Raw genomic sequence first — 26,177 nt, forward strand, 5'->3', positions numbered from 1 at the left:
CAAATATTCTTTGTGAATGTTTGCTACTAAGAGTGAATGATTTTTGTGGGTGAACTGGCATTTGGCCAGTGGTTAAGCCATCACATTTGCAAAAAAACAGCAGCCATCCAATAACACAGTGTAGCTGTTATTTACAGATTTACCACTGCCTGTGGTCACTAAAGCAACTGTCTGTGTAAATTAAGGGCATTCCAACATTTATTACTCAAACTGTAACTACAGTTAATAAGGTTCAGATTTACTAAAGCTGTAGAGAATCTGTGGGAGAGGAAAATAACTAACTACCATCTTACAAAAGGAACTTTGTAATTTAGTTTCATGCTTATACAATGTAAATTAGTCAACAGAGCCTTGGAATAGATGACTCCTAACAAAGTTTCTAGTATAAACACCAGGAAAACTACTTTCACACAAAAAAATGATTACAAAGAACTTTTCCAAAACAGGCATCAAACAAATGCTGTTAAAAGGCATTTAAAACAGAAACTACGCTAATGATATTTATATGAGGTTACTGACCATTTAAAAGGCCATAAAATATCTTCTATGTATTCTTCCTCCTTAAAAGACTGTTTTTAAACTAAATAGCATTTAATTCTGTTCAGCTCTTGTCTCAGACACATTGTAAATTAATACAAGGGTTTATTCAGTAGTTTGATAACAAATGAGGTGTACTTGGGAACTGTATGTGCATTACAAAACCCTTTGGGTATAAGCATATTTTAATTTCTTCTGGGAATATATGACATTTGGAATAACCATCATTTCTGGTTTTAAAACACATGTTTAAAAAAATCCACCTTGAATGCTTATCTTTCCAACACTGAGTCAGTTCTCCTGAAAAAATAATAAATAGATCTAATCTTGTTCATTTGCAGCAAAGATGTGAAACTCATCTCCTTGTACTACTCTCTAAAACCATTTTACTGATGGTACTGAATTCTGAGTTGGTAGAAGTATCTCAGTCAACATCTGTTAGTGAAAACTCTTTCAAAGTGTGATCCAAATGCCATTTGGCTGCATCACTGTCAGAAGTTAAGAAAGCCATAGTTGTTTTCTCTTGGTTTCATTTTTTAAGGTCCCTACAGTATACTTTTAAACACTTTCTTCACTCCAGATACACCTTCTCACTTCTCTCTTATTACCACCTCTTCCATGCAAACTACACTGTTCATGGGAAACAATTTAAAAAAGCTTGAAAAATAAATGAACACAGTTAATGTATCTAAATTTTGGGGGCTTTTTACATGCATTTGCTCCATCTTCCAAGATGAACAACTTTAAAAGATAGTCTTCTTTCTGAAGTCAGTGTTACTAACAGGCAAACTAAACAGAAGTAACTGCTTTCTCTAGGAACAAAAAGGTCTTAAGAAACATGCTGAGTGAAGTAAATTATTCTGTCTTCTAGTTTTATCAGTAAAGTTTCTCATATTCATATGATATATGTATAATGTTTCAAAGGAACCTACAACCCTGAATTTTTAAAATTTGACTGCACACTTTTCTGCTAAAATTATTTATTTGCTTTCCAGAAACCACTTCCCTCCCACAGTCCAAAAATAAAAACCAATATGGAATATTCATCATTACTCAACTGTATTTCATACTTGTCTCTGTATCTATATTAAAAAAATACTACAGAAATACCTAAGTGCCATCTCTGGGACATAGGAAAACACAACAGCACTAACTGAGCCATGATAATAAAGAATGTATGCAATTTATTATGGGAGCTGAAGGGAAACAGGAAGTAGCTGCTTTCTTCCGTAATTTTCAGAAAGGCTCTGAAGGTAAGAGCCTTGCCACTGCTAAAATCCTCCAGGCACTAAGCCCATACTACTATTTCTGCAATACCAGACAACTCCAGCCAGCAGGAATGCACTGTTTAATTCCTTTTTGTTTGGACAGGACAAACTGAAGCCTTGGGCCATGACCTTTATCACCAGGGCTACTGTGTTTAAACCCTGCTGACCCAATACTGAGTTGGTACTGGCCAGGCTGAAGAGGAAAGGCCTGCAAGAACCCCTGTGGCATTTAGAAAACCACAACCTTTTCTTCAGCCTCTCTCCTGGTCCGCTCCTCCTCTTGCTGTCTGCGCTCTTCTTCCTGCCTGGCCCTGTCTTCTGCTTCTCGTTTCCGCATTTCTTCCAATTGTTGCTGCCGTCTGCGTTCTTCATCCTGTAACTAACAGAGACACAATTTTAATTGGTCACTCACATGGGCAAAATGGGTAAAAAAATATAACTAAATATTGGCATCTAAAAATAACTCATTCAGTAGAAAATGCTATGCTACAGATCCATCAATATACTTTCCAGCCATTTCATGTATGCTTTGTTACACTGGCTTGCCTAAAATCCCTAAGGGAAAAAAAAAAAAAAAAAAAGCAAAATAGAGGCACACAGAACTACATACATAAAACCACAAATTACTCAGGGAGACATTTTTAGCAGTCATGTATGAATCCCCAGTAGAAGACTAAGGTGACTCATGTCCCAAAGAGCTTCAACAACCATAGTCTCATAGGTACAGTAAAATGAAATTAAATACTTGGAACCAACAGCCCACAGCTCCAGCAGTCAATTGTTTTTTTCATTCTGGATTAGAATTTAAGCACCGGAAAATCATGACTCATTAGCCAAAGGGTCAATCCATTTAAAGTAACAGGCTCATTCAGCAAATCTGCAAATAGTCTCAGGAAAGAAAATCTCCCACTGTATCTGCAGCAGATGGGTTTTGGAAAAAGCAGAGAGTGAAGGAAAGAAAACTTTTGACTACTGGGATGAAACAGCTCACAAAAACAACTCATGTCCAACAGACAATACTGATTTATAAATGCTTATGATGCTACATAAAACTGAGAGAAACTGAGAAAACTGAGCACAATCCAAACTTTGCATGATTCTTTAAAGCTAACAGTATACAAGCCCTTGATGGGCAGGACAATTCAGTGGCACAGTAATACACGTAGAAATTAAATGGACTACATGCTGTGTTATTTCTTACTGTTGCATATGTTTTAAAGTAATTTTTTTTCTTCCACACAATTTTTGGTTTTTAAATCCTTATTAGTATAAATCAACAAATGATTTGATCTTCCTATAAACTGCATGTAACAGGGACACTTTTCTACTTCTGGATTTTATTTTACAGTCCAAATTCACTTACAGAAAAAGATCCTTGGGACACAAACAGTACAAGAGAGAAAGAGAAATTAAATCTTAATAGACTTTGTGAGGACAACCTTCATGCAAGTATCTTTCTCCCCAATTAATTAATAAAAAAAGTCTAAACAGTTTGGCTAATTTTCTTAAAACTATTTCCTCCATTGTTCATTTTTGAGCGTGAAAGCTAAAGAACAAAATTAATTTAATGAATGTATTTTAAAGGATGCTACCTTCATGTAAATCCATTTAGGGCTAAAACTTTGTCATTCCTAACTGAAAACGACAAAGATCAAGCTCAGTTTGCACTGCAGAGCAGGGAACAGAGCAGTTAACGAATTCCCTGCTTGGATTAAGACCTCTTGTCTTAGTTATTAGAAAGACATTATTTTAGCAAAGGAGATAATATTGCTGTCAAAAGGAAAGACAGCTAGTAACTCAGAAGCTTTTCTACAAGAGAAGTAATTTCCTCTTAATACTAAAAAAAAAAAAAAAAAAAAAAAAAGGCAAACTAAAACTGCATGGTGAGAAAATATGGCAGTTACTGCTCCCAGGTTATGGCATGGATGCCTTACTGCTTAGCAGCAAATATTCTTATTCAAAAGCACTTAAATGAGAAACAATTTCCAGTTAAAGAGAAAGTAGGACTGGTTTATTTAATTGACTTCTGATCATAACTACAGAAAGAAGGCAAAAGTGACCAAGCTGCCCACCTGGGAACTGTTGTTAACATCTGAATCATAAGAATTGTGACAACAACTGTATCCAGGTCAGAGGCTATTCTAAACACAATACCTATAGGAAAATGGCTAAAAATTATATAGAAGGAAGAAGTGAGAATACAGGAACTATTAAGAGATGACATTTCATTTCTTGATGATCACTAGTTTCAATTTTGGAGCATTCCCAGACAAAGGCAGAGAGCAGTGGGATGATGAGGTATGCCAGAGCACTTGCAGGCATTTGTGTCTGTAATTCTGTATGTACAAACAGTACCCACTTCTAACTTCACCCCAAATTTTCAAGATGCAAAGGAAAATCAGCTTTGCATCCCACTTCTAGTGAGAGTGCTATAAGATTTCCCAGTTGAATATTTTGATTGGATGCTTCTCTATCCCAATCAGTTTTTCTCTTGTTTAAAAGTCATGTTTTCACCTGATTTACTGTACTTCCACATCTCCTCCAAAGCCATGTGTTTCTATTTTAAAAAGGAAGAGCAGCTAAGTGTGACAGAGAAGACTGATGGAGAAGAGCATTCTCCCAGCTGTAACCGAGCAAAGCAGCTGAGCACAAAGCACCAATTCTTTCCCCTGCTTTGACCCAGCTCTACTGCAAAGTGCCAACCATTCGCTCAGCCACACAACTTTGTGCCCCTATCGCCAACATACACTCACAGCACTACGCCTACACCTAGAAGGGCAGAAAAGACCACCTTTCCTCCAAGATATTGCTCCTGATAAAGGGGTCAGTGGGCTGATCCTATCAGGAATGTTAAGATATTCACAGGACTGCCAGGCCATTCTCAAATTCAGGAAGTCTCAAATTTCAGTCAATGCTCATTTCTCCAAGCATTGCTTATAACACTAAAAGATGTTCCAGGAAAACTTTAAATTTACACCTATTTATTTAATGACAGCTAAAAAGCTGTGTCAGATCTCATAAAGTCTGGGGAGTGTAAAGAACAAACACTATCTAAGCTGACAATTCTTGTATGTTCATCACCTTCCTTCAGCCTTGCAATTAGCAAACAGCTATCAAAAATGCTCACCCTAGCATAAAAAAAGCATCAAACACGAGAAAGTTTTGTTGTTGTTTTTGGTTTTTTTTTAGAAACAAAGTAGCAATTACTTGGGTATATGAAGTGGCATTGTTTAAATGCATTTATGTCTTGAAAGTCATGTGAATGGGATAAAAATCATGCAATTATGAAAAAGTGGTTATTTGCTGGGTGTAGTGTTCAACTATTTTAAAATTTGCTTGCTGCCTTTTCTTAAAGATAAATTTATGAACATCATAAATCATCGAATGATTCAGGCCATGCATCCATCTAGCACAGTATTCTGCTGTCTCTGACCATGGCAAGAAGGGCTGCACATGAGCCTGGCCTTTTTTCCTAGCATTCCCCTGGCATTTAGCACACTACTAGAGATGTCAGCTGGTCCAGCCTTGTGTAATCCTCTGAGTAGCTGTTTGCAGGCTTCATGTCTATGCATTTGTCTAATCCATTTTTCAAGCTGATGATACCGTCTGCCTTCACCAACCTCCTGTCCCTGAAAGATCCAGATGTTTGCAGTCTGCTTGAAAAAACATATTCTCTATCTAGATGCAGCTCAGGAATCAAGGTTTGAGCAAAAAAATGTAGGGAGTAATAAGAAAATATTGGTAAGATACTGAGTCTGAAAAATCCATGACTCCTGGCTTGTCCATTACTTCAGAAAGGTGAAATGCTATACCTGGTTCCACTGCTGTAAACTGCTTAACACTCACATAATACACAGATACAAAACTGAGCACCTTAGATTTTATGAGTTACCAGAAGTATGCATTTTAAAAGGTGATTTTCTTTTTCATAAGGCAGTGCTGAATATCCAAATCCATATTTTGAACCAAAACATTGATAGTTTTTTCAAGCAGCACAAATTAAATTTTACTAACACGACCTTTCTTTTAAAACTGGGACACTAATTATACAGAAATTGACTTTGAAGAGGATGTATTTCTGCTCTGGAAGCCTACAAAACTCATTTTCCATGTCCAATGAGTGCAATAAAATACGAAATTAGTTGGAATCATAGCAATTACTGCTTCAGTTTGAAAGCCTGTCATGTTTTAGATGCAAGAGAATAGTACTAATCAATTGAAACTGAAATTATATTGTAACTTAATGATTGCATGCTTATGTAACCAACTTGGAAATATCAGTTTGGAAATAATTTCTGAGTTTACAATCCATTTTTATGTTAATGCCAAAACTAAACACCTGTAACACCTGCAAACAACAGGGTGTCAGCATGTGCTGAAGAAGTATACTGTATTATCAGGCTCTCAGCACAATTTCCCTTCAAACTGTAAAGGAAATGTTCTTAGAGCTCTTCTAAAACCTGCATGGGTGCAAAAGGGAAAGGAAGCAATCTTACCTCACAGCCTGTTCATTCAAAGTTATTAGTAAGATTTTGTAAACAAAATTGCACAAAACAGCAGATACAGTTTTATGTTAGACCACTGCTGCAACAAACAAATCAAGTCTGCAAGCAGAACACAACATCTAAGAGGAAGGAAACACAGGGAAAGGAATCACGATATCTGAAAACATTCAAATGCATGCTTGCAGTTAACTTACTGCTTACAGTATCATAATGATCTCTGAACACCCAAAGATGCCAAATCATCATCCAAAGAACATAGGGCTGTTGTTAATAATAATAAGGAACTGAAATGGGAAAGATATATTGAAGAGAAAGAAACAAACATACCAAATCTAGAACAGAGATTGCTGGCACAGCAGTCTGCTGCAGGTAGTAAGAAAGGGGAAAAAAAGAAAGATGCACAGTGTAAATAAAGATAGGTTAGATATGTGCTATTTCAAAAGCATATCTTTTATTTGTTTAGTTGGCTGCTTTAGAATGAGGAACTGAATAGACATAAATGTGAAATACAGAAATGAAAACAAATAATCCAAAATTTTTATCAGTATTGACTCATGCAACACCTCAGTAGTTCCGCAAAGATGCTACTTAACTGCATCTCTAAAAGTAAAATGTAATCAACAAACATGAATTCAGTTCAAGACAACTGTTATTTTTTCATTTCAAAATATTCCAAAAAGCTGGAAGAACTTCATGCACAAATAGTGTTATAAAGCCAGCACTTGCAGAGAAGACTAATATCATTATGCAATACAACTGGCTTTTTTTGTATTAACACATGGCTTTCTTAGCCTTGCCACAGTAAAAATTTTAAGACACTGTTTGTTAAAATGGCAGTTCTACGTGCATTTTTTATGCCCATAGGTAACTGTCTATGTGCCACAAATTGCCTGTTAGCAATGCTGGACTTTAGGGAAACATGTTTGCTGAATACGTATTTAGCTTTTTCCTTCTTCAGGTTCCAAGTTTGAGGCATCTATTGTTTTACACAGTAACAAAGTTAGGTACAAGGAAAAAAAAGGAAAGCAATGCAGACTGCAGCGAATATGAGAAGAGTAAGTTTAGGAAATGAAGCTGCCAAAACAATCGTGAACTCAAATCCTACTCAAGCCATTAGCTATTTCTGAATGTCAAAACAAGCATGTCCAAACGTTTCTCAGGAATTAAACATTGCTTATCACAGAATTAAGTCAACTTTTCAAGACAAACAAACAGAAGACACTGAACATATTACATAGCTAGCTTTTAAGCCTGGAAAAGCATAGCTATTGGTATGTAATTTTGGAATCCATGCTGTTATTCAGAAAAGAACAGATTTTCCTACAAACACTTCTTCTCAATAACAGTAGATTTATCAGAGTCTTGGGAGACAACAGCCACCCGCAAGAGTGGTTAAAGATTTCACCGTACTATTCAGTTGTATTATCTTATTACATATATTATGAGCTTTCACAGAAGTGAAGCTAAGGTAAGCAAACCTCAGATGCTGATTAGACTGGAGACCATGAAAAATCCAGGCCTGTAGGAGCTGGAGCTCTAGACAGGGTGTATTAGCTATCACACCACCCAAACCCACACAGCTCGAGCAATGCTCCTTCCACTGCTTAAGTCAGCTCTGAGGGGCAGTAAAGGTAGGGGTAGCAGCTGTATCAGACCACCAAGTTGGAACGTCTGTTCAGTTCACTACCCCATGGAAACAGTATGCATTCAGTGTCTGTGTTCATGACCCAAGACCATAAATAAAAACTTTTAGAGGTAAATACACTAGGGAGGGAGGGGGGGAACACACTATTTTTATTCCTGATTCTCCTACAAACTTTTGTAATTTCAAGTGTTTTTGCTTACCTTTCTGCAAGCAAATTTCTGCCATATTTTACCTTCTAACCATACTCTAGGTACATGGCAAAAAACCTTTATCCAAAGGGAACTTTTCTCTCCCCAAAACCAGAAAAGTAAATTCAATTGCTAAATTGAATTCTATAAAAGGTAACTTTGATACTTTCACAATACATTACTTAACTGATAAAACCACTCTAAGTTATTGATTTTAAAATTCAAGCCATTTAAGAAAGTATCATCCTCCTTTACTCTCTAAGAACATCAAAATACTCAAAGCATGAAAACCCACCAAGCTAGAAATTTACAGGATTTTTTCTAGAAAAGATTTTACCCTTGCTCTTCTTTCTGCCTCCAGTCGCTGCATGATGAGCATAGTATCCACCTCATCATCCTCCTCTTCATCATCATCTTCATCCTTTTGCTTTGATTCTTGCAGTCGCTTTTGGAACTGCCACTCAAGCATGAGTTTGCGGAGGCGGTCGTTTTCTTCCGCTGTACGATCAGGCTTGTTCTGAAGCTCCTGAATCTCTTTACTCAGCATGTCCACAATGTGCATCTGTTGCTGCTTCTCCAGTTTCTCCTTCGCATCCCGTTTCCACGGATCTGGAGAGAGGCTATCACCAGAGGACAGCTCTTCCTTGCTGATAGTAATGTACTGCAAATCTCTCCGCTCAATAGTCCGTGGCTGCTGTTGGGGCTGCAGCTCTCGAATAACTGTTTCTTGAGACCTCTGCAAAGTTGAGGGCTTTTCTGATTTCACTTGTTGAAGGGAGACAGGAGGAACCACAGGCTGAGCAGGAATTAGTGGCTGAGAACGCATTTGGCCCAGTTTTCTCTCCTGCTCACGACGTTTCCTTTCTCGTTCTTCTTCCAAACGTGCCTTTTCCTTTTCATACCACCTCTGATGCTCTTCTCTTTTTTTACGCTCAGCAGCAGCTACCTGGGAGGATGCCTGTGCTCCTATCTGATTTGGAGGAGGAGGGGGAGGCAGAGGCAAATCCATTTGTAGTTCATCAAATTCAGCAGCATAATGCACTGGAGGAGGTGGTGGTGGAGGGGGAAGATCTGTTCTGATGGGCTGGGAAATGGCCACTGGAGTTGGCTGGCTAGAGGCTGGAGTTTTCCAACGGCCAGGTCCACTTTTAGTTAAACAAGAACCAGGCGACACTGGTTTGGAGGAATGGTTCAGGTGTTCCTGGCTAGATGTGCTAGAATCCACAGATGAATTCATCCACTGATCGCCATCTGACTTCCGATCAATGTACTCCACATCCTTCCGTATAACAACTTCCAAACGATTCCTCTCTGGCTGGAAAACTTTGTCTCTGAGCTCTTCCTGGGAACGAGCTACACGCTGAAAAATATTAAACAAGGCATGTGTATCATAGTCCATCCACATTAAAACATACATTTGAAAATGGCTTACAAAACAGTTTTATTACTGAAGGTAATTACTTTTAACGAATTTCAGCATTTCCATACCCAGTAGGTTTCCCAAAACCAACAATAAAATATTCTTCTCAGTCTTCTTAACTCATTCAAGCGATGGAAGACTTAGCAAGCTCCTGGAACTGCCTGGTAACTGGATTAGGAGGAATGATGAATGCAAAATGCAGTTCAAGCTGAAAACCTCCCCAGCTTGCACAGTTTCTCAGGACTATCCCTGACACCCCCTCCCCCACGTGTGAGTACGAGAGTCCTGGTAGCTCTGAGCAGTGGCTCACTCATACCAGCTCTGCCATTCAGACTTCAACTGGCTTGACTGAACATCTTTCCTATTGGGAAAGCAAACACAAAGGCTGCAGAGAGAGAGAAAGAGAAGAGCGCCTCTGCCTATCCTGCTCCATTAACAGGAGAGATGTCCTGCAGGAAGCTCCCATTACCAACACAATTCAGGGTACAGAATCCAGGCAGGCAGTCTAATTCTACCTGCTCCTGGAACATGAGTGTAATGGTCTGAGATTTTTTGTCACTTTAGCGCGTCAAACACCAAGTCTTTTTCTATAGAACCTCCAGGTCCCATTGCACTGAACAACCACTTGAAAAGGAACACTGGACCATAAACCAGGATTATTAATTCTGTTAATGATTTTCTTGAAGCAAATATTCATACTTCGAATGTTAGGAACTGCTAAGCACTGAACATAATGCACCAATTATCAACAATTCAGAGAAGACTAACAAAGCAAACTCCTTTTATTTTCCTCCATCAATGACCTTAACCATGACCTCTAAAGAATGCCTTCTTTGAGAGGAACAAGTGTATTTTTTATGCTCTATTAGTCCAACAGAGCTGAACACACAGTTATTTGTGGTAGATCTGCTGTGAAGATGCACCTAGCCAAAGCTTGCTAATGCCTTCAGAACAGAAAAAAGGCAAAACAGAAAAAGGCTTTTTTTACAAGCCAAGTTATCTCTGCAAAGATTAAAGTGTATTTTTTTTATTTTTGTAAAAATTTTACTTCTGTTTTCTTCTGATTTTCAACTTAAAAAGAACTATTGTCTGGCAGGAAAAAACTATTAACACTTTCAGTGCTAGTAAGGAGTTAAAGCTTCTATTTTGCTTCAGCAAAATCCTTTTCTGCCCTGCCTTCAGCCTTAAGGCTATAGCTCAAATTCAGTGTCTGTCAACAACTTTAATAGATGGGCTTCATCTTTACCAGTTTTAACAACCTCATCTAAGATACTCACTTAAGCTTGCTTTAAGGAGGGGAGAAATGCATGTCCAGGCAGCAATTATCATAGAATTCAGTTAAGACAAATGGGTAGGAACCGTTCTCTGGAGACACTCACCTCCCCTTCTCCCAACTCTGACAGAGAGCATGTAGATGTTAACTATGCAGCTAAGATTAAATGAGATGAAATCATGAAATGTGGAAGAGTTAAGCATGGAAATTCAGTAAAATATTTCTGTATCTATTTGCCAAAGTCGTTCAACTTGCAGCACTCCCTTTCAAATTCCCTCATCCTACTTTGAGCAATACATCTGTTTTTTTAACAGCCCAAAACCCAAGAATTTAATCTCTATAATACTAAAAAAACACTAAAATAAAAGTGACTTTTACCGAATTCCCTTGCCCATACATGTGTGAGCAACCTATAAACAATTCTCTTTGCTTACTTAAACAGAATCTCAAGATAATTTACACGACACTTTTCCAAAAGTAAAAGATAAGCCTGGTGTAAGGCTCTTCTCTTATCACTAATTAAGAAAGAAACAAAAAAAAAAACCCAAAAAAAGCAAACCAAAACAAACAACAACAAAAAAAGAAAAAAACCAAAAACAAAACCTCTCTATATTTTTAAGTCTGGTGGATTAGAGAAAGAAGATCATCCAGTAACTAGATTTAGTAGCTCTAGGTTTAATTTCCTGTATGGATTTGAGTGAAGTTCTCACTAACAGGAGCAGAACAACACTGTGAATTTCTGAAAGTACAATGGGTGTAAATTCATTCCATGTCAAGATGCATTTACACTTCGATAACAGATATGATTTGAAATTGTTTCAGTGAACACCTTGGATAGATCTCAAAGAACTGTTTTATTTAAATTTTAGTACTTTATCACTTAAATTTAGTACTTTGTCACACACACTTCAGGCAAACATTTTTCCACATAAACCTTCTTGGAAGAATGGAGATTTAGTTTGCTTTTCAGAAAGCCACAAAACATTTTACAAGATGAACCCTACTACAACTTACACCCCATTATCTCTAACAGGGGGATTAAAATATCCCAGGTAACAGGTCTGCAGAACATGGTAAGAAATTCTGTGAAAGGAACGGGGGAAAAGAGGCAAAATTAGAAGGAAAGAAACCCAAAACATAGGGTTCCTGAACCTGAGCCCATCTTGGCAGAAGTATAGCTGTTCCCATCTTATGATATAGTTGTAGAGAACTGACTATTCTGAAAAAAGTCTCTACCAGTCCAGGAATGGAAAGCAAGCAGTTTCCTTCTGATTTGTTTCCTCATACTGAAAAAAATTACTTCTCACCTGCATGGTAGAATTGATAGAATGATTACTTTCTGCCTGAAGCTGTGGCTTTTCTTCATAATTTGGCCACTGACTCTGAGCTGGACCCATTCGATCCTGCGACTTTGAGGCTGGGAATGTGAAATATTCTCTAGTATAGGTCTGTGTTGGGATGGGATAAGCTTCAGGTCGTGGTGGCAGAATCTGTTCCTGAAAAAGGGAGAAAAAAAGTAAGGTAGGATTCTCTAATCACATGGATCTGTATGGAAGATTGTTCCAAACATGCATTTTCCAAATATTTTCTTTTGGCTCCTAAGAACATTACTCATCTGGGAGAGGAGATGAAGACATTGCCTAGTATCAAATATAACTGTGGCTATGACTCATGTTTTTATAGTCTCAAAGCGAGTATGCAACATTGTACAAACCTAAGAAATCACAAGGACAACTTCATGAACAAAATTTAATGAAATCATTGAAAACTTTCTCAACCTTTCATTAGCTGTAATAAGCAAAACCCCACCCAGTTACAAGCACCAGCACTGTGGTCAAATAACTCAGTAAGACGCTGGTTTGACTCAAGCACACTGACAATACTAATAGATAAAGAAAGATTAATAGCCAGCATTTTGCTTGCCATTTCTGACCTCTGTACAAAGATTTCCAGTAGAGACTGAGGTTATTTTGGTGGTAGTTCCAGATGCATAAGCATTCTTCCCCCCAGGGCTTGGAGGCTGATCTGTTGGAAAGTTAAAGGAAGCATTTACATGACTGTTAATAATAATTTACAGACCTTAATAAAGACTTAATAAAGTAAGAGTATTCACAAAATAACTATGATTTTGTCATAGTTGTAGCAAGAAGCTTGCTCCAAATGTTACCACTATACTGGTATTTTAAACTTAATCCATTTTTAAAAACAGTCACCCCCTTCTGAATACAACAGCCTCTAAAACTACTGGAGGAGGAACCTATCCCCAAAAGAAGGGTAACTTTTCTTACTTGCTACATTGGGACTGGAACGATGATCGGCCCTGTTCTTCATCAACCTGTCATCCCCTGGCAGCTTCTTTGGTTCACTGTACTCCGTCCACGGCAGCTGAGGACTCTCAGGTGATCCATTTTGCGTGGAATTGTTATACAGCTCAAAGCCTTCACTCTTTGGTCGGGGTTTACCTGAGCCACGGCGGTCAGAAACTGTAACAGTTGGATATGTAGTTTCTCCTTCTCACTTAACTACTGCCTAGCAAATTTTTTTTCAAACCAGAGCTACCTTAAGCTTATATTTAAAAATTAAGTTCCCAGTAAAGCAAATGCTGGATTTAAAAATCTTTATTTCTTCAAATACACAATCCCAATCTTGTATCAAATATACAGAATTCCTTCAATCTGTATTCTTCAAAAGAACTTCTGACAAGGTACCACAACAATTGGAAAAACTAAATATGTTATATTGAATGGTCTCTGGATGACTGAGACATATGGCATCTGGGATGGTGCTGTCAACTGTGATAATAAGGATTTGCTCTTTTAACCCATTCTTTCCTATACTGGTACTACCCTGTATGTAGAAAATGTCTTCATTGACAAATTATTTCCTTTACAATACTATTTTATATTGGACTTCAATATATCTTTTGTTAGTACCCTGAAGTAGGATGATAAAATAAAACATTGGAGAAGCATCCAAGAACTTCTTATGATCAGACACTTAAACTTAAGGAGATATGTTTCAACATTTCTAGTTTAAAGAAACCATTGAAATTCAATGGCAAAATACATTCCAAGGCTCCTGTTCACATTTATTTCTCTCCTACTAGTTACATTACATTCTGTGGTTACAAGGAAGACATATTCTGAGATGAGAGAAGCTCTTATGAAAGGGACAAAAATGCCATTAAGTTTAATGCCCCTTATATTAATTATACTCCATTTGTTAAAAAAAATTAAATGAGAATTTTGTTTAAATGCATAATTAACTTTTGAGAGTACATATGCAAAGGATTTATTAATTACTAGACTAGGAAAATTTCAAACAGTATTTAAAAACAGATGAATTTCTGATAAGAAAGGAAATTTCCTTTTTTCTGTCCAATTGTATTTCTTTTCTGATTTAGTATTATAGTAATACTTGCTAAGATACTATAAAATATTCTATTTTCTGCATTCTTATGAATGTAGAAGGCAGACTTACAAAGCTGTTATGAACACCAATATTAGTATCTTTACCTCTTTGCATCATTGGGGATGGCTGATTAAGCAGGGTTGCCAGACCATGGTAAATTGCTCCTTGTTTTGCTACTTCTAGTGTTACTACAGAACCTGTCCTAGTCATAAGTTCCGCTGCCCTGTAAAAAAAGGCAGAGTAAATAAAACAAAATTAAATCAGGCACTGTATTACTTAGTCACCCTTTTTATCAGTAATCTGTTGCTTGACGAAGCACTCTTTTTCAGATTAATACTTAAAATCACTTTGAAAAGAATTACAAGATAATGACAAGAAGATAGGCTTATGTGCACAGTCAGTACCTACTGGCAAGTACTATTTAGTTCCAGTTTCTGCTTCAAAGGTCAAAGCCAAAGTACTTTAAATTAGACCTAAATAAAGACTGTTCAAAACCAAAATCCAAATGTATAATACAAACACTTCTATATAAACAACCCATATCATATGAAAAGAAGAGAAAAATAGTACACAAACAGTTGAACTTGTTGCTAAGGTTATCCACAGGCAGTTATCAAACGCCAAGACAAAGCCTAAAGTGTAAAAAAATGAGCTTCTGCCCATTTCGGTACATTATTAAGCTAACATTTTCTTTGTATAAAAGCAACCAAGGAAAGCATTCCATACCTCTCCTGGGACAGGCCCACCAAACTTCGACCATCCACACTAAGCAACTGATCCCCTGCTGCCAGACGACCATCCTAAATACGTATTCAACAGAAGAAAATTCATACACCAATGCTAACATGATCTCCATTAAAACAATTATTCATTCACACAAACTAGTAAACAAAGGATTTTCAAGCATTTCTGAAGGCTCTTACTACTTTTGAAACTGATCATTAAGGATATTACTAACCACATCTGCAGCACCTCCTTTCACAACAGACTTGACATATATTCCAAGTTTGTCTTGACCAGCACCCTACAGAGAAAGAGGCATTCATTTAGTTAATTAATATTTGATCTCTTAAGGACTCCAAAAACTTAAATCAAAATTTTACATGGCTAAGCAAACCTCTACTTTCTCATTACTTTTATATATTTTCAAACTGGAGAAAAACCAATTATGCAGAGAAGAGTTACATTCAATTAAAGTCATATGAAAAGTTTAATAGTAGGCCTATTAAAACTGCAAGCTTTGTTAGAAGCAAAGAATATTTGCTCTTAATGCAAGTTTGAATAAAAAAAAATACATTAACTAAAACTTATACTTTAAAAGTTTGCTCTAGTCTCCTTCTAATAAGAAATAGTTATTTGCACTTTTACACGTTGTTATTTATACCTCTTTGTATTATGTTTTTAAAGAGAGCACTGTACCCCAGTAAAACAAGGTAAATTGCAGATTACATGAGAAAGGAATAGAAGTGGTTTTTTACATTCATTAGGACTGTAAAGGAGCAGAGAGTATCTTTAGCTTTACATAAACAAGTAAAGCAGACGTAAGTATTTTAGAATTGACAGAGCCAATATTTAAGTCTAGTGCAAAACCATGCAATTTTGTTCATAAAACATCTTCCTCAAAAGTGTTCTGCTACATTTTCAAAGGGCTGTTAACAGTGAACTTATTGCAAGACAGATACCAACAGATACCAAGATACAAGAATGGAAGCATCTATTCAAGCCATGCTGTTGTGTCATCCACATGCTCCAATGTACAAGACACCACACAAATCAGTCCAAATGTTAGTATCACAAACCTTTAAATTGTCTCTTATAATGTAAGACTATTACTTGTCATTTATCTACTACAGCAAGTTTTACAAAGTAAAACTTGCCATTTTACTCTGCTAGTCACTTAGGAGAGTGCTAAGCATGTTTTCAACACAGCACAGACTTAATTGTAACAGCATTTTTCTAGTATAACCCCTTAAGTTGCTTTGATATTAAATATATAGTTTCCTCCTTTTTTCCCTCCTCTTTTTCAACTCTTGTTTTAGCAGCAAAAGCATGCATTGCTCCCATTGTTATAATAGAGTAAAATAAGAACCAAGGTGAAGATTATTCAAAAGCTAGTGTTACACAGACATGGTTTTCTACACAAGTGAAAGACCTATTTTCATTAAGTCTTGGGTTAATCCCAAATGTTTACACAAAAGACGCAGAAAAATAATTCCTTTAAGTCTTATGATTCCAGATTAGCATTCTACATGTCCAAATTTTTTATAATAATTGCTTAAGTCATACTTTTAGATAAAAAGGAAAAATGCCAAAAAGTAACTGAAATACAGATACTTTCTTTGTCTAGAAAGAATACAAAGAAATTAAGAGAATTTAGTTCCTTTTTTTTTTTTAAAGCTCTAAAGAAACATTACCGTAACTGCACAATAATTTTAACTTTATACCAGAAAAATGGGCTGAAGTTATGAGAAACACAAGTCAGAAGACAGCTAGATAAATGTAATGGAAAATAAAATCATGCTTCACACATCTCTGTTTTTCCCCCAAGCAACCAAGATGTATATGAGGAAGGACGATCTAGCTGAACACCTAGATATCCAAGATGGACATCACAAGATCTTTTAGCAGGAGTTCTTCAAGACTTCAAGGTGATGCGCAATAAGAAAGAGCTTGTCCTTGTGTATTAATAACAGGTTCAATAATGGATCAAAAGTTGTTAGTTTGCACAAGGAACAGAAGTTTGCAGAGGAGCCCTAAATATACGTGATGTTTACCATGCTCTTATGTGTTCCCAAAAAAAGGCAAATAATAATGTAACTAAATGTACCAAATAGAAGATTTATCAAATAAGTCAAAACCAAGAGTTGCAGATGGATCACATGATGCTGAACACTGGAGCACTAATGGGGTGAAAATGTACTTCACTGGTTGAAATGTGAAGTAATGTTTCAACTTCCTAAGGTGCTGGCTCCCATCAGGGCACTGATGACAGAACCAGCTACCACCTTTCCTTGCAGGGAACTGAAAATTAAATGACAGCCTTTATATGTCCCTTCCTCTGCCTCCAGCCACTAAGCATACCTGAAGGCAAGCACCTTGAATTCCAAAGGGCAAAAGAATCAACAGCAACACACCCACCCACCCTTGCAGTTATAACCTCATGCATCACATCTGTCATTGCAGGAACCAAACAGCAGCTTTTCTTGGTGGCCACACTGACCAAGGATAACCAGATTCCTCCACCTGGAATTGACAGCATTTTTATTCAGTCCTAACTTCAAAGGATGCTAGCAGGAATCTCTTCCCCTTAGGTCCAGGAATTCAGACAAAGATCTGTCTCACACGATTAGGTAAAAACAAGCAAAGCTTTGGAAGAGCACTGCCACTTAAAACAGTGCACACATTAATCACACAACTTTGGTACTCATTTATTGCATCAGACACTATATTCATCCATATAATCACCTTTCTCATGCTTGATTATGACTCTTAGGTACACTAAACAAAGTTGAAACCTTCTGTATAAGCCACATGATATGTAGCTTATATTGGTTTGCAGATAGTGATGAAAGAAACATTTTCAATTGTGCAAATACCCATAAGAGTGGTTTCTAAACTGACTTTAACTCCTAAGGCTTAGTTACTGTTTTCAGAGCCATCTTTTATCAGCTCAGAAATCTGGAAGCCAGCAGAACAGAAAAGAACAAAGCAAAAATCACTACAGTCACTAAAAAGCTAGAAGGGTCACATTTAGAAAACTGCTTAGAATTCTGATTACTTCCTTACAAAATGACACTAACAGAACCATAAGGTTCAGGTGATAACAAGAATCATCAGGAAAATGGAGTATCTTTCTTGAGAGAACCAGCTAAGCAGACATATGGGCTCCTCAGCTCAGCAACAATCAAGGAACTGAAGGCCAATGAGATTAGGAGCTGCACTGATAGAATTATTTATCATCTCTCTAATCAGCCAGTAGAAAATGCTTTCTTACTTCTCCTATCACATCTAGCATGCTTTAAATAGTAAAACACAAACAAAATGCAACCAACCTCCACCCTGCAAAACATTTTCCATAGGATTTCATAATTAAATTGGGAAACAGCCAGGAACAAGACTGCTGAGAGATGCCAAAGTGTAAACAGAATCCAAGATTCTCGGTAGGGCTCTTTGAGGCTTTAGAAAAAAAAACAACCAACCAACATAACCCTCCCCAAACAGATACTATGCACTCTGAAATTACAGAAAGCTAGAAACCAGGATGAACCACAGAACAGTTTGGGTTGAAAAGAACCTTAAAGACCATCTAGCTCCAACCCTCTTTGCACAGACAGTGACACCTTCCACTAGACCAGGTTGCTCAGAGCCCATTTAGCTTGGCCTTTAACACTTCCAGGGATGGGGCATCCACCACTTAGCTGAGTAACCAGTTCCAATCCATCACCACCTTCACGGTAAAGAATTTCTTTTGACCATCTAATCTAAACTAACTCTTTTTCAGTTTAAAGCCATTCCCCCTTGTCTTGCCCTTCTAACAAGTCCATCTGCAGCTGTCTGGCTGGCCCCATTTAGGTATTGGAAGGCCACAATTAGGCTACTCTGTGGCTTTTACTTTTTGCTGAACAATCCCAATTCTCCCAGCCTTTCCTCACAGGAGAGAAAGATCTTACACTTTTGTTATGTTCTTTGGATAAAGGCACCACAGCTGGAAGATACCGCATCAGTTGGATTTTTGCTCTAACTGTGCCTATACTCTAACCCTGACAGTAATTCTTCATTATGATTCAAAGGAGCTAGCATTTACTCCTCCTTGCTTCTTTTCCAATGTTTTTATGATATCTATATGGTTTGTCAATCTCTTTCCTGTTCTTTTAAAGGAAGTTATGAGCAGATGTATTAGGTCCAAGTCATCTCACTTAAACACAAAACTAATGCATTTTGAAAGCATGACAATTATTTGAAAATAAATCTCTCTCCAGATTATATTAGGAAAAAATCTTTGTCAGTTACCACATCTACTCAGGTCTTATTAGGACTAATGAGCTTCTCCTCTAATTTACATGTCATTTAACATGTTTCTAACGATACGCATGTGCTTTCACAAGCTTGGGAAGACTTCTCACTAAATACGCTTAAAATCAACTCATCACCTTCCCTTCAACTTTTACCCTAAGCTTTACGGTAACTTGAATCCAAATTCCTAATTTCTGTTGAAATCGACTTGATTCTGCTTTGGTTCTACCTTCCAGAAGGCTGCATTAGAAGGAAATATATAATTTTCAGAAACACAAAAAGGTTCTTAATATGTAGTCACCCATACTAAGTGACTAAAAGTGAACAAAATTCTCATACACTCCACTTGGGTTTTCCTGTTTTCATTTACTGGCTTTACAATAAAACAGATTTCTTTGTGAACTACTTATTAAACTGCTTTTTTTTCAAAGGAATGTGATAGTCAACATAATTAAAATTATTCCCCCACAAATAGAGCAATAACATGTGTGTATCAGTAACAAAAATATGATAAACCTTCTTTATTTTCTCCAACCATTAATACCAGAACCATGTGTATCCATATGGCTTTTAATCCAAACAGAAGAACACAACTGTAAAGGAGTCAGATGACTGTGGAAAGCAAGAATGCAGTAAGCATAAAGAGATGGCTTATTCCCTTTCCCTGAGATTAACATACTGAAACCTACAGCATAATTTCTCAAATATATATATAACCAAATATAAAATCACAAAAACAAAGTATTTTTCAAAAATAATATAAGATATTCTATATTCAAAAAAGCCACTGTACCACACTTTCTAGTGATACCAATCTACCCATTTTCTTTCACACTTGATGCAACTTTTTCCTGCAATCTTTGCAGAAATTAAAAGATACCCGGAGAAAAAAACTGGGAAATACTCCCTGTAACTAGTAATTTAAGGAAAAAATTCACTAAACTACTCCTGCTGCTTCAGTTTACCTGGGTGACAATATTTCTGAACTGAACTGACTATAACACTACTCTGAAGATGTCTAAATAATATCTACTTTTACAAAGCATAGCCAAAACAGAACCCTAGGGGGAAAAAAAGTTCTATAAGGAAGATCTTAGCTGAACATAATTCAACAAATAGTGAACTGGGGACTGAAGAAGGGAATATGGTATTTAAAAATGCTGATACCTGATGTACATCAGACCTAAGCTTTAATATGAGAAACACCTCCATTCTGTGCTTTTACAATCCAGTTAAATAATCAGTACACAAAAACCTTTATACACAAATAAAGTGCATAAAGCAGAGCGAATTAGTTTGAGGCCAGCAGTGAAGCGCTATCCACACATTTCAGGATTTTTTAAGTCCTATAATAATAAATTAATTACAGTGACAGTAGTAGTGCACTTATACAGAATGTCAGGAAGAAACCCACCTGTCTGCTCCCATGCTGCCTCACACTTGGAGCTGTGCAGACACTACTGTGTTGTGGCAGGTCCCATGACAGACCTGGCTGGAGACTCAACTGATCCCTGTCTCCAGTTCCCCTCCTCCCAAATACAAGCTTTGTTTTCAACTTAATCAGCTTCCCTAAATTGTTTACAGAACAGCATGACTGTTCATAACAGGGCAGGAAAGGAGGTTGCTAGGAGGGGCCTGGATCATTAAGGGAGGTTAATTCCTGTATTTAGTGAATAACATTATTTTCAACCCAACAACTTAAACCATTTGAAATCCCTAAATCCTACTATAGCTCACCTATTGACTTTTCAAGCAATAATGTAGTGTCTGCAAAACAATTGTATTCTAGTGGGAGCTGAGCCCTAAAACAATTGCAAAACAAACACCCACATACATGCAGGTTCCCACATAGAGAAGTAAACTACAGACTAGAAAATGTCTTCATTATTAAGCTTTTGAATGCCTGCATAGCAAATACACTGAAAAGACACTTCCCAATTTTGCCAAGTCCCACCCATTCCCCTTCTAAATGTAAAAAAAATCCTAACTCTAGCAAAGGATGGAGATAATGTCACATGTAGAACTGATGAAAATGCATCTGGCTAAACAGTGTGTTTTCACTCATGTAATTTCATAATGGGACAAAAGTGTTATGTTCCTGCCCCCCTTTTTTCCAGAGAGCTTTTTTAGGTCTCTGAGGCAAAGCATGAAAAGATTCTTGAAAATAATCTTCTCCATGCTTGGGCTTACGCATCTTTAAGATGCAGAAAGCCAACACACCGGGGAAACTGAGGCAAGCTATTAAATCCAGTATCCAAGATGAAGCCACACATTTGCATGAGATGCAATACTTGTATCAAGAGTTTCTAATAATCTCACACTTATCTTAAGAAGTAATTAAACGTTTTAAAAGAGCACAAGTGAAAAATGTTAACACATTGCACTTGGAGTTTAGTCAGTATATGAGAATAATTAATCCTAAATTTGCTGTGGTTTACAGGTTGGAAATCTATGACAAAGGACAACTTTTTCATTTGACTGGAATTTTAATAACTGGAATTTCAAAATATTTTCTAATCCTACTTGGGAAGTAAAGATAAACACAGGACACTTCTGCATACAGATGTCTGCTAGAATGGTAACTTGCGTCATTATTCTAAACCTAAATTAAGAAAATGTATGGAAAATGTTTAAGCGACCAAACTACCATGCAAAAATGAAATAAACAAGGAGTCCTCCCTTACTGATAAGACTAAAAGGGGCTACAACTCAAGAGGATACATGAAAAACTGAGGTATGAAACACTATCAATAAATCCAGAGATTAAAACTTACCAGGAGTTCTACTTTCCTTAGACCTACCTGTATCTCATCTGTGTGGCCCCATACAGGGTATGACAATATTTAAAGTTGGACTGAAGGAAGATAGGGAAGCTTTTAGAAAAGAGAAGTAGCTTAATTTTTTACAAGGCAGGCTAGTTTGAAATAGTTCTTATCACTGAACAAAAACATGTTTAGAAAAATCTTACAAGATGGAATCTAAAATTACAACCTAAGGCTATAAATAAAAACAAAGGAAAAGAAAAAGCAAGGAAATGAAACACAGAAAGGGTTTATTAGGCATTTGGATGATGATGATTGTTGAGTTTCCTATCAGTACTGTTCACAGGCCATGAGTTGCGGAGTCCATGCAAATCTAACTTCACCTGAAAATATGACCAAAGAATGGAGCAGAGAACAGCTAACCAGCTGGAACTGCAGCAAGTGCTTCTAGGTGCTTTAAAGAAAACACTACTCTTTATCTCGGAGATGAATGAATTCAGTCAGACTGGAGCAAACAAAAAACCCATTAAAATCCAACAATTAAAGCCAACATTAAAATCTCACCTGAGAGATAACTTTTTTTTTAAAACATGTATAAATAACATTGGTATATTCTGACAGATGTGCTCTTATACATGTACACACATATGTTCTTTTTAACTAATTTAGGAAAAGTACTCGGTAAGTACTCATATTTGGAAAATTAGGATGTAACCAAGACTTTGTAAACTTTCACTTCTAACTGTCTTCTAAATAGCAGTAGGATAACTGGAAAACCTGAGCTAGATCCCAGGACATATCACCTATCATAAAGGAATTAAGTAAAGTATTTATTGAATAAACAAATAAATTAACTGAATTGCTTTCCTGTAGGGCCTGAAAGATTGGAAGAGTTCTGACAACTCATGCAACTGTGGCAATCCATAGCAGTTAAAGAGCCAATTTTGGCACCTCTGGTCAGCACAACTTCAGCCTCTAGAATACTGATAACATTATATTTAAGATGGCACTGACACAGGGCAGGGGAGCAAACAACTAACCACTACAGTACCTCACTAAAACAGAACCTGAAAGGTGAAGAAAATAAACAACCTCCCCCCAGTATTATATTTGTTTATAAGATTTTCATTCTTCAAGTCAAACAGACATCAATCTCAAAAAACCAAAAAAACCCAACAAATTCACTGGGAGAAGATGGAAGGAAAACTAATTTGATACAACAGAGCCAAACAGATTTAATGCAAAAAAAAAAAAAAAAAAAAAAAAAAAGCTCAGCTGAGACTGAGACAATGCTACACAAAGAAGATTTCATACCTGTTGTCCAAAAGGGTATTTGCCCCTTTTAACCCTGGTACAATTTTCTGCTTAATTACAAAAACTCTGTCATGTTAAAGAAGCCAAAGGACCAAGCTGGATAATGCAATCTAACCTCAGTTTTTGGATAGCCTAACAAGAAACAAGTCCTTTTCCATCACATCCATTTATAATATATCAGTACACACATATATCAGTAATTGTTTGCACAGTGAGGATTATTTTGCAAGCCCCTCCTTGGTCTAAAAGGATTGTGCCCAAAATACTGCATTTGCTTAAAAATATCACTATGAAAACTGTAGAAATAAAAGAGGCAGCATTAAGGAATACCCAACTAAAATAAACGTCACTATTTCTATAAAGTATTCAGACCAATGAAGGAAAGAACAAGATAAACAACAGTGATCTAAAAAAAGAAATTGCTACTCCTACATCAGGAGGATGTACAAAAGTACCACAGTAACAAATTAATAAACTTGACAGATTTAATCGGAGTAGTTAAGGAGAAAAGATTTTATTGCTAGTGTTGCTATGTCACAAGATGAGTTTTATAAAACTTCCTTGTCAGTAACAGATGCAGGAACCTTTGTCTCACATACATTCCATCAGCCATAAAACCAGAACACACCATGTAGTGCAACTGTATAGAAAAGTCACAGTTTGAATAACAGGAATATCCAACAGACTTCTTAATGGCAGCACCACAGCTATCCATGAGTGGTGAGTCACCACAGAAGCATTAAAAGCAGGCAGAGGAAATTCTGCTTGCTCCTCCTTCCCATTTGGTATTTGCCAGGACAAGCAGCCATAAAGGCATGGTGAAACAACAGCCAGCTCCTTCTAGTGAGAATCAACATGCAGCTTCATTCCCAGGTGAGCCACCCATGCTGTGACATGCTCATGGGGACCTGCCACCTGCGGAATGATGGCTTGGAGGTGCTGAGACATCAACATGGCCCCACCAGGATCCCAGTCTAAAGAATGAGAGGGAGTGAAGGTCCATCTGTAGACTAGGTGCTAACCTCTTAACAGCTGAACGACTCCCATGCCCCACCCAATGTAGGTGGATCACAAAGCAGCCTTACTTTCTGTAAGGTTAGCAATATTCTTGCAGTTTTAGGAGACTTCTAGAATGACCTGGTAATTTCAATACCTATAATGAGAACTATAACGAGAAAAACTATTATAAAAACACTTTTACAGTTGTTAAAAATAACAGGAGAATTGTATTAAGTAATTAAGGAAAAACTATGCATCTGCAGAGCAGATCTGCAGTACAGCACCTAACCAAACCGGTGCTGCTCCAGACAATTAACACGAAGGTCCTGTCATTACTTGTTCTGAAGCCTCTTTGGCCCACACCCGTTGAGCTTCATATACTTTGTTTATCACCCTGATAAAACTAAAGCAATGAACAGCTTCCAATGAAGACTTGCAAAATCACACCTGATTAAAAAAATAACCTTCAATTACAATTTAAAAAAGTTAGATGTTTTAATATAAAGAAAGTTTTAATATAAAAGCCAACTCTGACATTTTTCCATAAAATGTCAGAGTGTCTTCCTAATGATCTTTCAATATAGAAATGTACATTTCTGTCTTAAGTACATATGTATGTAAATGGTTTCAAATTTCACATAAATAATAAAATGAAAAAGTAGTCCTGAACTGAAAGTATCTTCACTCTCCAAACATACTTTGAATCCACAGAAGTGTCATACAGTCACCAACCTTTTTAAGTAATACTCCAATTTAAGGTGGCTTCAGATACCAAGACTATATGTCAAAACATTTCAGTAGTTCACATAACCATAGATCTTTTAAAATAAGTAATTTTCAAGATTTTCTTAAATTCTTCATATTTATGGAAACACAAAGTAAGATTTTATTTTAACAATATAACTATCACATAGATGTGTGCACACATACACAAATATACCTTACTAAAAGTATCTGGGATGTCTCATAATGCTTAGAGCTGACAGTTTTTCCAAGTCACTTAAGCTTCTGTGATGTTTTATAAAAATTAAACAGTTTAATACAGAATGAATCAACTGCAAATAAAATGTGTTTAAAGAAAATAGCATAGAAATGTAGCTTATCAAGTCTGATACCAGCCTTTTATCTGCCTACACCCAGAGTAGATTTCACTGATTTTTATCAAGGCTAATTCCTGATTCCAGGTTCTTAAGCTTCCATAGAAGCTCTCTGCAAGTTTTAATAAACATCCTTAAAAGCAAGTTTATGGAACAGAATCAAGTCTCACTCTGACTGCCCTGGAAAGTAATTAGTCCAGAAGCAATTAAATAACCCAAGCTTGTAAGCATTTTAAAAAATAACAATTTACTAAACTATGCAGCAAATTTACAAATTCACTCTCTAGGAGGCAAGCGCAAAGGTTTTTGACCACCCAAACACTCACATCCCACAAAGCTGCAGGCCTTCTTTAGCTTGGATGAGTACACATTTTATCTTCTTTAGGTACTAATCATATTAAGTCTAAGACTCAGTGAACTACTTGCTGTGGGCCCAGAGACAGGAGAAAGGCCAACTTTGTAGCTACTGGTCCCACCTCTAACAAGGGCAAATTTTTCTGGACTTGAAAATCAGAAAAACCCCACTTTGTCAGAGAAAGCTAAGGCCTGTGTTGCCTCAAGACCAATGCAGACACTTTGGAAATCTGTCATCATTAGAGAAAATACTTTCAAATATAAATGAGCCTACTGTATCTAAAACTGATCTGTTAGCTGTGGTTACAGCTGCATTGAGTCATGTTGTACCCTGACTTAAAAAGATTTTTAAAACTGACCCATACTCTAGATACAACACACTTCTGCTTTC

At 36.8% G+C, this 26,177-nt stretch overlaps 1 protein-coding gene across 15 annotated transcripts in view; it reads right to left on the minus strand.

The window, feature by feature from the left end:
• The window catches only part of AFDN (afadin, adherens junction formation factor), a 116,186-nt gene that overhangs the window by 7,643 nt on the left and 82,366 nt on the right, over nt 1-26,177 (minus strand). For 7 of the 15 annotated variants that reach the window (XR_008429890.1, XM_053938111.1, XM_053938107.1 and 4 more), the window contains 9 exons: nt 15,206-15,271; nt 14,974-15,047; nt 14,352-14,470; nt 13,125-13,319; nt 12,770-12,861; nt 12,144-12,332; nt 8,481-9,503; nt 6,638-6,673; nt 2,050-2,184 (listed from right to left, as the gene is read on the minus strand). Coding sequence is in view for 14 of the 15 variants with exons in the window: in XM_053938111.1 (XP_053794086.1) it covers nt 2,050-2,184; nt 6,638-6,673; nt 8,481-9,503; nt 12,144-12,332; nt 12,770-12,861; nt 13,125-13,319; nt 14,352-14,470; nt 14,974-15,047; nt 15,206-15,271 (1,929 nt within the window). In the remaining variant the exon portion in view is untranslated. The remainder of the gene's footprint in view (nt 1-2,049; nt 2,185-6,637; nt 6,674-8,480; nt 9,504-12,143; nt 12,333-12,769; nt 12,862-13,124; nt 13,320-14,351; nt 14,471-14,973; nt 15,048-15,205; nt 15,272-26,177) is intronic. The other 8 variants (XM_053938115.1, XM_053938112.1, XM_053938109.1 and 5 more) reach the window with 3 other exon arrangements.

Source organism: Vidua chalybeata, chromosome 3 (genome assembly GCF_026979565.1).
Source record: "Vidua chalybeata isolate OUT-0048 chromosome 3, bVidCha1 merged haplotype, whole genome shotgun sequence".
Lineage (NCBI taxonomy): Eukaryota > Metazoa > Chordata > Aves > Passeriformes > Viduidae > Vidua > Vidua chalybeata.